This window comes from Hemibagrus wyckioides, linkage group LG17 (assembly GCF_019097595.1).
Source record: "Hemibagrus wyckioides isolate EC202008001 linkage group LG17, SWU_Hwy_1.0, whole genome shotgun sequence".
Taxonomy (NCBI): Eukaryota; Metazoa; Chordata; class Actinopteri; order Siluriformes; family Bagridae; genus Hemibagrus; species Hemibagrus wyckioides.
Window position 1 is genome coordinate 14,922,738 of NC_080726.1, and position 13,124 is coordinate 14,935,861.

General features: G+C 38.0%; 2 protein-coding genes across 2 annotated transcripts; one reads left to right on the forward strand and one right to left on the reverse strand.

The window, feature by feature from the left end:
- Nucleotides 1–6,456: 6,456 nt before the first annotated feature.
- On the forward strand, nt 6,457–6,907 carry LOC131367698 (tubulin beta chain-like). The gene is given in 2 exon segments (XM_058413153.1): nt 6,457–6,615; nt 6,618–6,907. Coding segments are annotated over 2 exon segments (348 nt in total). The 5' UTR covers nt 6,457–6,557.
- Nucleotides 6,908–8,923: 2,016 nt separating this feature from the next.
- Nucleotides 8,924–11,893, reverse strand: rflnb (refilin B). Its single transcript, XM_058413455.1, has 3 exons — nt 11,310–11,893; nt 10,438–10,532; nt 8,924–10,347 (listed from the first exon to the last, which is right to left on the reverse strand). Exons 1-3 carry the CDS (start codon nt 11,508–11,510, stop codon nt 10,029–10,031), a joined length of 615 nt encoding a protein of 204 aa, XP_058269438.1. The 5' UTR covers nt 11,511–11,893; the 3' UTR covers nt 8,924–10,028.
- Nucleotides 11,894–13,124: the final 1,231 nt, after the last annotated feature.

A 13,124-nucleotide genomic window follows, 5' to 3' on the forward strand; every position in this document is an offset into this window, starting at 1 on the left:
TTTTAGAATAGTTAGTTGTTAGAAATGTCAGGAGCCATTATTTATTATTTGGTTCTAATATACTGTATATACTTGGGCTGCAATACAGACTGCCACCACACGGTGGCTCTCATCTACAGTCTGGCCGAAGCAAAGGAAGAAAACAGACCCCTGTCTCATGCTGTATTATTTTTACAGGTCAGTAATGTTCAAGGAGACACAAATATGTGTATAGGAAAATTATACAAGTTGTATATTCTTTCGAGTCAAACTTCCCTAAGAAGTGTATTTTGTTTGTTTTGGATACAATAAGAAAGTTAAAATTGAGGTAGCTAAGCTAGCGTGGACAAGCAAATGGTGATATTTGCATATAAATATTGGGTATTTTCTTTTTCTTTAGGGCTCCTGTCATTTTTAAAAATGTTATTCAGAATTTGTTTGTGTACAAAGATACAGTCAGGTGAAAAAATTAGGACACCCCATGAAAGCCTGTGTTTTTTTTTAACATATGGGCATTTGATCTTCATTTTAACAATATTGAAAGATAGAAATATAGTAATATAACTAAACAAATAAAACCAAAGAAAATAAATAATCTGTAAAAGGTAATTTAAAAAAAAATCCAGTTTCTTGTGAGGAAAAAATAAGGACACCCCCACATTTATTTGTACTTAAAATGGATAAAATGACCTACAGGTGTATCACATCAGGTGCAAATTATTAGACCATTAATACAGAGCATTTTGAAGGAGGCTTGCCTTATTTAAACCTCAGACATTTAGCTTGGTTTGCTCTTAACTGTTGAAGTGAGAGGTATCACTATGGTGAGATCCAAAGAGCTCTCTGACGCCTTCAGAAAGAAGATTGTTGATGCTTAAGAGTCTGATAAGGGATATAAAAAGATTTTTGTAATCAAAAAGACATCTCCAAAAACCCTAAAATATCATCACGGGACCTACAGCAAGCTTTTGCTATAGTTTATGTCAAAGTGCATGAATCTACAATCAGAAAGATACTACACAAATTTAATTATTATGGGAGGTGTGCAAGAAGGAAACCTTTGCTGTCTAAGAAAAACATGATGGCAAGACTGAAGACTGGCCAAGACAAATACAGCATTTCAGCAAATGAATAGATAGATAGATAGATAGATAGATAGATAGATAGATAGATAGATAGATAGATAGATAGATAGATAGATAGATAGATAGATAGATAGATAGATAGATCCTTATTTTTTTCTCTCCTCAATGGCAATGTTTTCTCTCTGCTGTATGGACTGTGTTTTATCCCTCAGTAGCTCCGACGTGGAGCTGAAGATGCTTTCATGTAGACTCTCCGGACATTGGTTATAAACATTTGGAAAAATAGCGAAGACAGAAGCAGAGACAGATACATCATACGTGCATGATTTATTTGGGATTTTATTCTGAACTGAGGACTAAACCATCAGCGATCTGCGAGTAAACAGAACAGGTAGTACACAACACCATATACACAAGAGACATGAAGGACTCCACCTAAACAATAGGGGAAAAAATTTATTACAAGGTTTTAAAAAATAGACAGTATGATAAACATGCCAAGCTATTTCTCACCACCAGCTTTCTGTAGTTTCCGAAAAAGTTTGGGGTAAATATCCTTAAAGTTTAACAGTTCCAGGAGCCTGTTGAGCAAATCAGCTATGGATCCCTCTGAGGACACACCCAGGGCATAGCAAGCATCCTGGAGATTCTTTTTTTGAGGCTGTAAATTGAGAAGAGACAATTAAATCATGTGGGACAAACACTACATATGTTCATTACACATAGGAAAAATATAAAAAATAACAAGAATATAAATATTGAGAAAACCTCATGGAGGGGTATGTATATGTAGTCACAGTATACTGAGTCAGATTAGCCCAATGTATACTTTCTCTGATTCAGTTATTTCATGTATTATGTCCTCATTTCGGGTGATGCTTGATGTTTCTTTTTTTATAGCCTTTTTGACCTCAGTTTTTGGGAGTATGTTTCCAACTCTGGTGTGCTGTCCCATCCATGGTGCCAAAGTGGAGTGATGAACAGGTGTGCAGTATGGGTTTGTCACAGTCAGTTCTACCTACAAATTAAATGAATTCCATTACTAATTCCAACAGAGATACAGAACTTTGCATTAAACATCCTTAAGTAGGTTATTAAATATTTATTCCTTGCTCACCAATAATTCTTGGCACACATTTGTATATGCATGTCAGAAATTTTCATCTTAATCATCATTGTACAATTTCTGATTCACATATATCTCAAATAATCTTACATGGGACATTGAATGCCAATTTCCAAGTAGCATCTGCTATTACCACAGTTGAGTGGTATCCGCACTGGTAGTAAGTGAATTCAAACCTACATGTTGTCAATGACAAGAAGTGATGGAACACTCTCCTCAGTATCTGGTGGTGATATCGGTTGTCATTGAAGAATGACAAAATGTCCAGCATGCATCTACTGGTTGTCTTGTTCTGTAATTAAACAACATGCTAAAGTTATATACATTAGTATTAAATCATTTGTTTTTTCAGTATAAAGGTGTAAAGGAGTACACTTTAACCAAATATATAACTTACTTGTATTCAAATAAGCATTTATGGATGTCTTACCACCAAACTGGATAGCAAAAGCTCATAACAAGGGCAGTGTTAAAAGGCACGATTGTTAAAGTTGTGGAATCCAGAAGAATATTCTTGGAATCTCACAATGTTTGCACACATAGGGATCTCTTTTACAGCATCAGAAACACCTAGTTTAAAATGTACTCATAAAAGGCTGATATAAATAATATCTTTTTTTCTGTACTCATTGAGGTGGGTACTTCATTGTTGGTGGTTTGCGGAGGGATCCCTGATACCACTGTAAAGCACTTTGAGTGTATAGTAGTACGTTAATGCTTCATACATGTAACGAAGCGCTACATGCTTAAATGATTCATGCCTCATGTACTGTCATTAAAGTCAGATATTACTGAGATATCCTGATAAATACATCCATGCAAAGGTATAGACTTGCTTGGTCACTTTTCGGACATACTTTATTCCATACACCTCAGCTTGGGTGGTTACAACTTTGGTTGGATTGAGTGCCAGAGGGCTAGGCCTGGGACAGTGTGGACAGGTGTTTTCTGAGGGAGCAAAACATGGTGGTGGTTCTCCCTCCTGAGTCCTCAGCTTTAAAGGTAATTCCTGCAGGCATGGGATGCATTTTTGTTTTGAAAGGTATTCTGTCATAACATTGATTTTTTGTGTGTTCATATTGTGTGGCACGCACATGAAGCTGCTTTCAACCATGTGAGTCTCCAAATTGTCAATGTTCTCTACTTGAATATCAAAGGTGGACATTAAGGTGCCTGGGGACTCCTGAAAACACACCACATTCCCATCATTCGATGGTGTGATCTTCCAGTTTCTTGATACTGACAGTTCCACTGTCCTACCACTGCATCAAATGTCACTCTTGTTCTCCCAAACTGACACCAGTTGTCTGTTTTATTTGTGAATAATACTGCCACTGTTCAGAGTATTCTTCGTCTCCAAAAAATTCTGGATAGACACTATCAAGGTTGTTTGCAGGGTTGTTAAGTTGTTCACATTTGACAGCCCACTCTGAGGACCTTTGCTCAGCATGTTCTTCAGTGAGGTACACTGTAGTTCTGCAGGCTTTACATGTGACTTGGCATTCTTGGTTCTTTCAAGTTGAACACTTTTCCAGGATTTTCAGAAGACCAAGCAATCTGCATAAATCGGCAACAATTCTCTACCTCACAGTCAATGTTTGGTGGATCGGCTGACTTGATTACATGACTATGTAATGACTATGACTATGTAACAGGACTATGGTCAATATTCTGAAGTGACATGGGTGTAGTGTCATAGTTGTGTGCATCCCTGATATGTCTTCATAAGTTTTTGGGTGCACTTAGGACAGCTTTGCAGTATAGACATGGAAAAAGTTTTTGAGTCTTTAAGTCCAGCTTTGAGTCCAATTTCTCTGCGGAGTCACTGGTCACATTATCAGCTTTTCGTTTCAGTGATCTTGACTTCTCTGCAAAAAGAAACACTGGTTGTCACAGCTGTAAATTTAAAACATTAAAAAAGGTTCAAACAACATACTTAAACTACAGTATCTCTGCCCTGGAAGACTCTCCATAGCCTCTTTTTTCACACAAGGCAAGTGATTACTACAAATAGGAGGAGATTTAAAAAAAAATTGCACTGAAGCACAGACAAACAAACAATAACAATAACATGTAAACAAGATAAACTATGGTGCAGTGATTATGATATTGCGAAGTGCCATCAAACAACCAATAAACACTACACAGACCAGTAGAAAGCCATGACCCTAACTATTGGGGAGTGTCACTGAAAGGACTGTATTAGGTGAGGTCTGATATCTAGCGTTCCTCAAGGGGTGTCAGTCAAAACACAGGGTCTGATCAGTTCCTCCAAAGAGTTCTTAGAGTTCTTATTACTCCTCTTAGCACAGGAGTAATTTGCAACCAAGGTGCACACAACACAGCTGAACACGGGCATTACAGGTGTTAACCACAACATACTCTCAGTAAAAACACAATAGTACAATTCCCCTATAACTGTCTGTCTCTCTGATGAGTGCTTCTGGGGGGCTTTTACACACTTAGAATAAAGATGTTCCTGATCAAGAGTTTAGTAACTGATCTGTTAACAATCTAACAATCTTTTACGATCTAGTAGCTGCCCTCTAGGGTTTGGCAGGCACAGGTTCCAGCTTCAAATGACCACAACATTTGCCATTAAAAAGGGCGTGTTATCTTAAAACGACCGGATCTAATAACTATGTAGTAACGATTTACAGCAATCAGGGTTGATCATTACATTGTACAAAGGGAACAGAAAAAAATCTAATCTGGTTATGATTTTAATGAATATAATGAGATTGTATTCTGATTATTCATAATAAGCCAAATGAAAATGTATATGCCTGGCAGATTTAATACACCAGGGAAAATTATTAATGATTATCCTTATAAATGATAATATAAAAAGACAAATCTTTATTAAAAACATGTTCAGTACTACTACTACTATTACTACTACTACTACTACTAATAAAAATAATAATAATTTCATGAGTTGTTGAATCTGGCTCATTCATCGGTAGGTAAAATGTAAAACTAGATTTAATTTGCTTTTGTTTTTTGTTTTTTTAGCTATTACTATTACAATTACAAAATTGAGGTACAAAACTGGAGAACAAAAAATATAATGATACCTTTAAAGGTACACAATAGGTCCTTAGGGTACAGTTATGTTCCCAAAACAATTATAAATGACTAGACTAGAGGTACAAAATTGTACCCTTCAGGTTACCACCCCAGCGACGGCCACTTGTACCTTAAAAGGTACAGTATTGTACTTTTCTTTCTGAGAGTGTAACATTTCATACAGTTCAGCATTTAACACCATAATTCCCTCCATACTCACCACTAAGCTGGAGATCCTGGGCCTTGGCCCATCCCTGTGTCGGTGGATCTCCAACTTCCTGCGAGACAGACCTCAGGCAGTGCGGGTGGGCAACCATGTCTCACCCTCACTCACCCTCAGCACTGGAGCCCCCCAGGGTTGTGTTCTGAGCCCCCTGCTGTACTCTCTGTACACCTCTGACTGTGTGGCCACTTCCAGCTCCACCAACATCGTGAAGTTTGCGGACGATACTGTGGTGGTGGGCCTGATCTCCAATAACGACGAGACGGCCTACCTAGAGGACATTAAAAACCTGGAGACATGGTGCCAGGTCAACAATCTCCTCCTGAACGTCAGCAAGACTAAGGAGCTGATAGTGGACTTTAGCACAAAGCAGGAGAGGAATTACCAGCCCCTCACCATCAACGGGACCCCAGTGGAGAGAGTGGACAGTTTCCGTTACCTAGGTGTCTACATCACGCAGGACCTGACCTGTCACGTTAACACCCTGGTGAAGAAGGCCCGGCAGCGTCTTTATCATCTCAGACGCCTGAAGGACTTTAAACTGCCCTCAAAGGTGCTAAAGACATTCTACACCTGCACCATTGAGAGCATCCTGACGGGAAGTATCACTGCCTGGTTTGGAAACAGCACCAAACAGGACAGGCAAGCTCTCCAGAGGGTGGTGCGATTAGCCGAGCACACCATCTGCACCAAGCTTCCTGACCTGGACACCATATACAGCGGTGCTGGACCAAAGCCAGCAAGATTATGAAGGACCTCAGCCATCCCAACAATGGACTCTTCTCTCTGTTAAGGTCAGGGAAACGTTTCCGTTCCTTGAAGGCGAACACAGAGAGAATGAGGAGGAGCTTCTTTCATGTAAGACAGTCGTAAAAATCATTTCACTACATGTCGTACTGTGTATGATTTCGTATGTGACAAATAAAATTTGAATTTGAATTTCAAACCAATATGCAATACACTGCATCTGTTTTATTAAAGTGTGTGATTTAATAATTTTGTCGGCACTGAAACATAACTGTGACATTGACACACTTACTGCTGGAGATATAAACACACACACACACACACGCACATGTCCAGGAAAGAGGTTGATGAGCAGATGCTCAATGTGCAGAACAAAAACAGCAGCTATTTGTAGAGTGGATCCCAAACAATGTCAAAACCGCTGTATGTGACATCCCACCAAGAGGGCTTAATATGGCTGGCACTTTCATTGGCAACAGCACGGCCATCCAGGAGCTGTTCAAGCGCATCTCTGAGCAGTTCACAGCCATGTTCAGAAGAAAGGCTTTCCTGCATTGGTACACAGGAGAAGGAATGGATGAGATGGAGTTCACTGAGGCAGAGAGCAACATGAATGACCTGGTGTCTGAGTACCAGCAGGGTGACTTTGAGGATGAGGAAGAGGAGGAGGTGGAATAAAGATCAGATTTTCCATGTCTTCTTCTGGCATCCAATTACAAAGTTTTATTTAAAAAAAGTTTCTAATAAATATTTCACTTTGGCAATTTGGCTCTCCATGTGTTTATGTTTACCTATCTAAATCATTCAGTGGTTTAGAGTCCAGATTTATTTTAATTCTCACAGCTTTTGTGCCTCCACTGTCCAGGTCATTTAAAAGTATATAAAATATTCTGGGTAATCATAATTCTTAATAGAATCTATGCATTAGACATATGACTCAGTAATATATATATATATATATATATATATATATATATATATATATATATATATATATATATATATATATATATTACTGGGTTTAAAGATTATAAATGTTCAAATTGTAAAAACAGGAATAAAAAATGAATGAATATCTGAGCAAACGATGCTATGGAGCCTTTCTGCTCCTCCCGTATTACAACAGTTTGGTTACACATGAAAATAAATACTAGGGGACTAACTCGTGTTTAAAAATATGTAACCTGTAGCATAATATTTCAGAATTATTTAGAAAGTTAGTGATAAACACATTAGATATTTTTATCCAGCAGATGGAGCTGTTGTTTTAAACTTGTTCTAATACCTGATCATTTTCAAAATTTCTAAAATGTTAAATCCATTACTAAGAATTTATTTTATTTAATCATGTATGAAAACTGCAAATGCAATTTTGATGAAATATAAGCCAAGGAACATTTTAAACAGTTATTTTAAAGTGTTCTCTTATTACCTGGAAAAAAAACACACAGAAAAGCTAGTAAAATAATGCATTGCCAGCATGTGATAAAAGGGAAATCTCTGAACTTACTGTTTATCATGTAATTCATTTGACAGACTCTCTTAAGGCTTACAAGTAAATGAGAATCAAATTTGTGTTCCTAGATTTGTGCAGTTGAAGGTTAAGGGTCTTGCTCCAGAGGTGAACAGTGTCTCTAACGTCCCTGAAATGTAAACTGTGCAACTTTACACTCACTAGTTCAGAATCATTTCAGCTAACCATCACTGCTTCATTATACAATAGAAATATAGATAACACTTTATTCATTTGAGGTGGGAACTCTGTCTAGCTGAGAGGAATCATAGCAATTTGACAAATATAGTTAATACTGGATTAAAAATAAATTTATTTATTCATTCAGCTCCACTTTATCCCTGTTCGACTGCTGTATAAATAAATGTTACTAATAATATAACATGAGTAGCTCTTGACCACCTTAATTTTGTCAGTAGCTCTCAGAAGAATAAAGGTCAGAGACCACTGGACTATACAGTCTGTACCAGAAACAGAAAAGATTAGTTCATCTCCCGAGTCTGGGTCCGAGTCGTTAGTTCATTCGTACATCCACTTCCTGGATCGGTATCTTACTAAGTTGATGTGTTAGAAACACAGCAAGGCCCTCAACCCACCTTGTGCTCTGACCCCAACCTCCAAGGATGGGAAATGCAAAGAAAGAATTTCACTGTGCAGTAATGTATATTTAACAAATAAAGACAACTTAACTGCTGAACATGTGCATCCCTTCAATGGCTACTTCCAGCATGATATCACAGAGCAAAAGTCTCAAGTTGGTTTCATGAACATGACATCAGTGTTCTTCAGTGGCTTTCTGAATCCAATAGAAAACCTTTGGGATGTGGAAGAACAGGAGAGCCAAAACAAATCTGCAGTAATTATATGTTTCCAACACCTTTTGGAATCTATGCCATGAAGAATTGATGCTGTTCTGAGAGAAAGGGAGGGTCTATCAATTATTAATATAGTGTTCCTAATAAAGTGCTCGGTGAATGTATTTGCTAGGGCCGTTTCAGGCTTTTAAAGGCCCGTGCTTTATTTCCTTCTCTAGGGGGAGTCAAAGAGCTACAAATAAGTTCAGGGTTCGTACACTTGTGGTCTTTATTTGAAAAGCAATGTCATTTATATCAGGATTAACCTAACATTTTCAGGCTTTGCTTTAAAGCATACATATTCAAATCAGCTTAAATTAAAACAGCCTCTTTTATTATTATTTTATTATTATTATTTCAGTCTGAACTGGAAATAACAATACCAATCTAAGATTAAATCAATGCTTTCATTTAATTGAAAAACTTCAATTCAAAACATTAATGTAGTACAGCCGAAGTACTTGTGTACAGTTGAAACCTTTAAAAAGCTTTAAATAAATATACTGCAGCAGTGACTTTTATATCTATGCATGACTAAACTGAAGTGCTGTATAACAGGTAAAGTCATTGCAAAAAAAAAACAAAAAAAACAATGATGCTGTCTGCGAGTTCTGCAATTCAGATTTGCACAAATATTCAAAACAGTTCCTCTAAGAACAAGCCTTTAACTTCCCCATTCTGACTGCAGCAGTGCGCTTTAAAATAAACTGTTTTATAATTTTGGAGTAAAATGTTTAAAGAAACATAACACCTGAACGGATGCAAAAAAGAGAAGTGACATAAAATACAAAAAAAAAAGAAAGAAGTTAAGCCCAAATGTGAACTTACAGTAGTAGACATAGACAACCTCTATCAACCTTTTCTATTGGATCTTGTGTTTCAAGCATCCATATACCTGTTCTCACCTACATGACTGTGCAATATATCCCATTATTCCACACCTAAAGAAAACCATTTACACGCCAAAGAGTACTGAGTCATGTAGTATTGCAAATTCCTGAACATTTTACAAAGTTTGGAATAAATTTAACGCTCTTTCCTGCCTTTCCTCTTTCATCACTTTCAACACTTTCCTGTTTCACTTACAGCTCTCCTCTGCATTTACCGAGCACAGTACTAATACATTACCATGAAACGTTCTATAAGTGATGGATCAACATCACTGAGCAGAATCCTAAAACCAATAAGGCTGTAAATGTTACACAGAATATGTAATATACATTTGTAGAGCTGTAACATTAAAACCCATCCAAACCTCCAGATCCAGGATACTCCATCAAGCTAAAAACATACATGCTAATTAAACCATTAACATACATAGATTGCAATTCCACCCATGCGGTTCTAAACACCATCAATGGTGAATGTGGGTTTTACTGAATAAGGATGGGCGTATTTTGTTAGCTTTTCTCCAAAAAAAATCCCTCTTCTTTCAACACTGATTGGCCTTACAGTCTGACAACTCTAGTTCCACACTAGACAGGAAGCGCTTGGCCAACTTGCGTCCATCATAGCTGAGCTGTGTGGTGTACAGGGTCCTGGCATGTTTGGGGTACACAATGGTTGTGCTTCGGTAGCGATGCACCCGCTGACGGGGCTCGAACTCCAACTGGGTCTTATATCGTCTCCATGTGCTCTCTGAGATGGCTATGATGGTCTGGCTGCATAACTCCAGGCCCAAACCAGTGGGCTGCAAACACACATCCTGGATGTAGTGACGATCCGAATCATAGCGCACTGATGATGTGTATCTAAAAATGACAAGATGCATGTTTAATTAATCACATTTTATCTAAAAGAACAAGAAAAACTTCAGTCAGCTTAACTCCAATGACCATCACCTTAATTCTTTTGGGGGCAGAGGATCGAGTTCAATTCCTTCACCGTAGGAAAATGGGTGCAACTGCAAAACACCTCTAACAGGTTTAAGAGGACCCTGAAAGAAAAATGGCAGGACAGTTTTTCAGATGCAATAATATCAGAGGTGGAGATAATTGGAGACACACTTCTGGCATATTTTAAAGCAAGTGTGCCTTGTATTCAAAAAAAAAAGGTCATATGCAATAATGGCCTGAAAATCATCTGTAGATTGAAGTGGAAAATTTGTCAAACCTAATCCAGCATTTTTGAGTCTGATATTTCATTTCAGTTAATTTTTTTTGTACTTTTAATTGTTTAGTGCTTCAATCATGTTCAGTATGTATATCGTAGTCTGTATGATTACAGCAGACATCTACAGCATCCAGGTGAAATAATCCAATGAACAACTGAGCCTCAGCATTAGTTCTGTACCTCTATTAGTACTGCTAGTTTCCAGGTAAAAGATGCGTACAAAAATGTAAAATATGTAGGTACATATACAAATACAAATATATATATATATATATATATATATATACAAAACAACTCTTTAAATATTTTTTTGAGACTGTACAGCACTTAAAACAGTGTTTAAAAACTGTTTATACCACTAAAAATTGTGTTAGCAGAATTAAATAGTAAAAATAATATCATTAGTCATTAAAGGTTATGCAGTATTAGAAGTGGTGTCTCGGGGGTTAAGGATTAAAGGCTACTGGATGGTCAGTTGTTAGTTAAAATCTTCGTCCACAGTTAGGTCACTTTATTGTTATTTGTTTGCTGTTTCAATTGTAAGATGATTTAGATGAAAGCATCATGTCTACACTGTGTGTGTCTGGTGTGTGAAACTCACCGCAGCGGGTGTCCCGGCTCTGCTCTCGTCCCCACACACAGAGCTGGCGGTGCTCCGGTCTCCACTCAGCCAGGGGCTCGGACTCACACTGGGGCTGGGAGGCAGACCAGAGTCCGGACTGTCCAGCAGTCTGTCAGCTTTCAGATTCATGTCCAGCAGGTCTTCGTCACACACATTGCGCAAATTGAGCCTCCCCACCATTGCCAGCCTGAGTGTAGTGTAACGCGTATGCAGTGCCTTTAAAGTAGTCCTGATCAGTCTGACTGCCCTTAGATCCGATCAAGGTTTAAGGTTTTTTAAAATCCACTTGTCTTCTACCTACTTGTTTAGTTTCCCTGCTGTTTATGTGAATAAGTCCTTGTACCTGTTCAGCAGAGGATCACCGGGTAAACATTACACAGAAATATCCCCCAGACTTGCAATGGGTTACATCCAAAATCGTGCAAAGTACACCAGTCCTGATTCCGCCTAGGTTTTTCTAAACGTGTCCTCCTTCAAAGACGCTCATTGTTTTACCCTCAGCAGGAGAAACGGAAACGCTTTTATAACTGCCTCCGCACGCCAGAGGTCCAGGAAAAGCTGTCCGGCATGCAGCACAAGCCCCGCCCCCTTCCCACAATCACACCAGCCAAGAGCGGAGTCTGTAAAGTCAAAGGCTGATTAATTCATTCCTTTAATTGTCCTGGGTGTATATTAAGCCTAGATTTCATATCTCATATTCACCACACTCTCTCAAATGAATCAAAAATTACAGGGTAGAACAATTAGAGGGTAGAACAGTCCCCCCCGTAAGGCCCCCCCCAGTCCGAACCTGAGATTTCCACAGACAAGATTTCTCAAAACTTTTTTTTTTAATGAAAGTCTAAAGGCACACTTATTAAGACACTAACCATGTTGACATGTGTACACTTCCTTGTCCCAGGGCTGGTACCTAGTGTTTTGTACTTTTCACGTGGATATAGCATACATTCGGAGATGGTACATCAATGGACCACAACTAGAGATGGTAATGGTTTAAATGTACATCTATTTTTGTTGGTAAATGCTACATCCTGTAAGTACAAAAGGTGTATGGTTGATGGGAGAACCCTAACAAGGTACAGTTTAGTACTTTTTTCCTGAGAGTGTAAATGGTGTAGACAAACAGCACACAGGACTTGTTAATTTCTGCCTGATCATACATGAGTCACATACTACAAATCCTGTCAGAAACCAGGAATTACTTTCACAGTTTTCCAGTGCTGGGAAGTTTCATACTTAATAACAGCAGTAGTAAGAAAATCTCTCATGCTGGTCTTTCTGAAGACCTATTTTGATCATTAAAATTTTCAATTTGTTCTAAATAGTGATGGGTTCATTCGTACATGCATTTATTATACATAGCCCCAAAAACTGCTCTTAGACTTCCATTAGATGTGAGTTTTAGTAAAAAGTGTTTTTTTTTTTGTTTTGCTCAAAACAGTACAATTTGCTATATGTTGAACATATGGTACAGAAGCACTGGAGGCAGTGTGTGTTGTAAAATTCATTCACCCATATGAGCATTAATGGGGTTAGTAAATGATGTCAGGTGAGAAAGCCTGGGGTTCAGTCAGCATCGCAATTCATCCCAAAGTTGTTCAGGTCAAGGCTTTGTGTAGGACACTCAAGTTGATCCACCTCAACCTTGGCAAACCATGTCTATGCTAATTCTATGCTGGAAAATGTTTCAAACCCTTAGTTCCAGTGAAGGAAAATTTAAATTTTACAGAATTCACAATTCCACAGTTCCAACATTTGTCTTTGGCAATAATTTGGAGAACCACATATGGACAT

Bases quoted from the DNA above. Each gene is read 5' to 3' on its own strand.
- rflnb (XM_058413455.1), bottom strand. From the start codon at position 11,510: ATGGTGGGGAGGCTCAATTTGCGCAATGTGTGTGACGAAGACCTGCTG. The intron at 10,533-11,309 runs GTGAGTTTCACA...TTTTTCTTTCAG, and splicing joins GAGCCGGGACACCCGCTGCG to GGTCCTCTTAAACCTGTTAG. The intron at 10,348-10,437 runs GTGATGGTCATT...TGTCATTTTTAG, and splicing joins CTGCCCCCAAAAGAATTAAG to ATACACATCATCAGTGCGCT.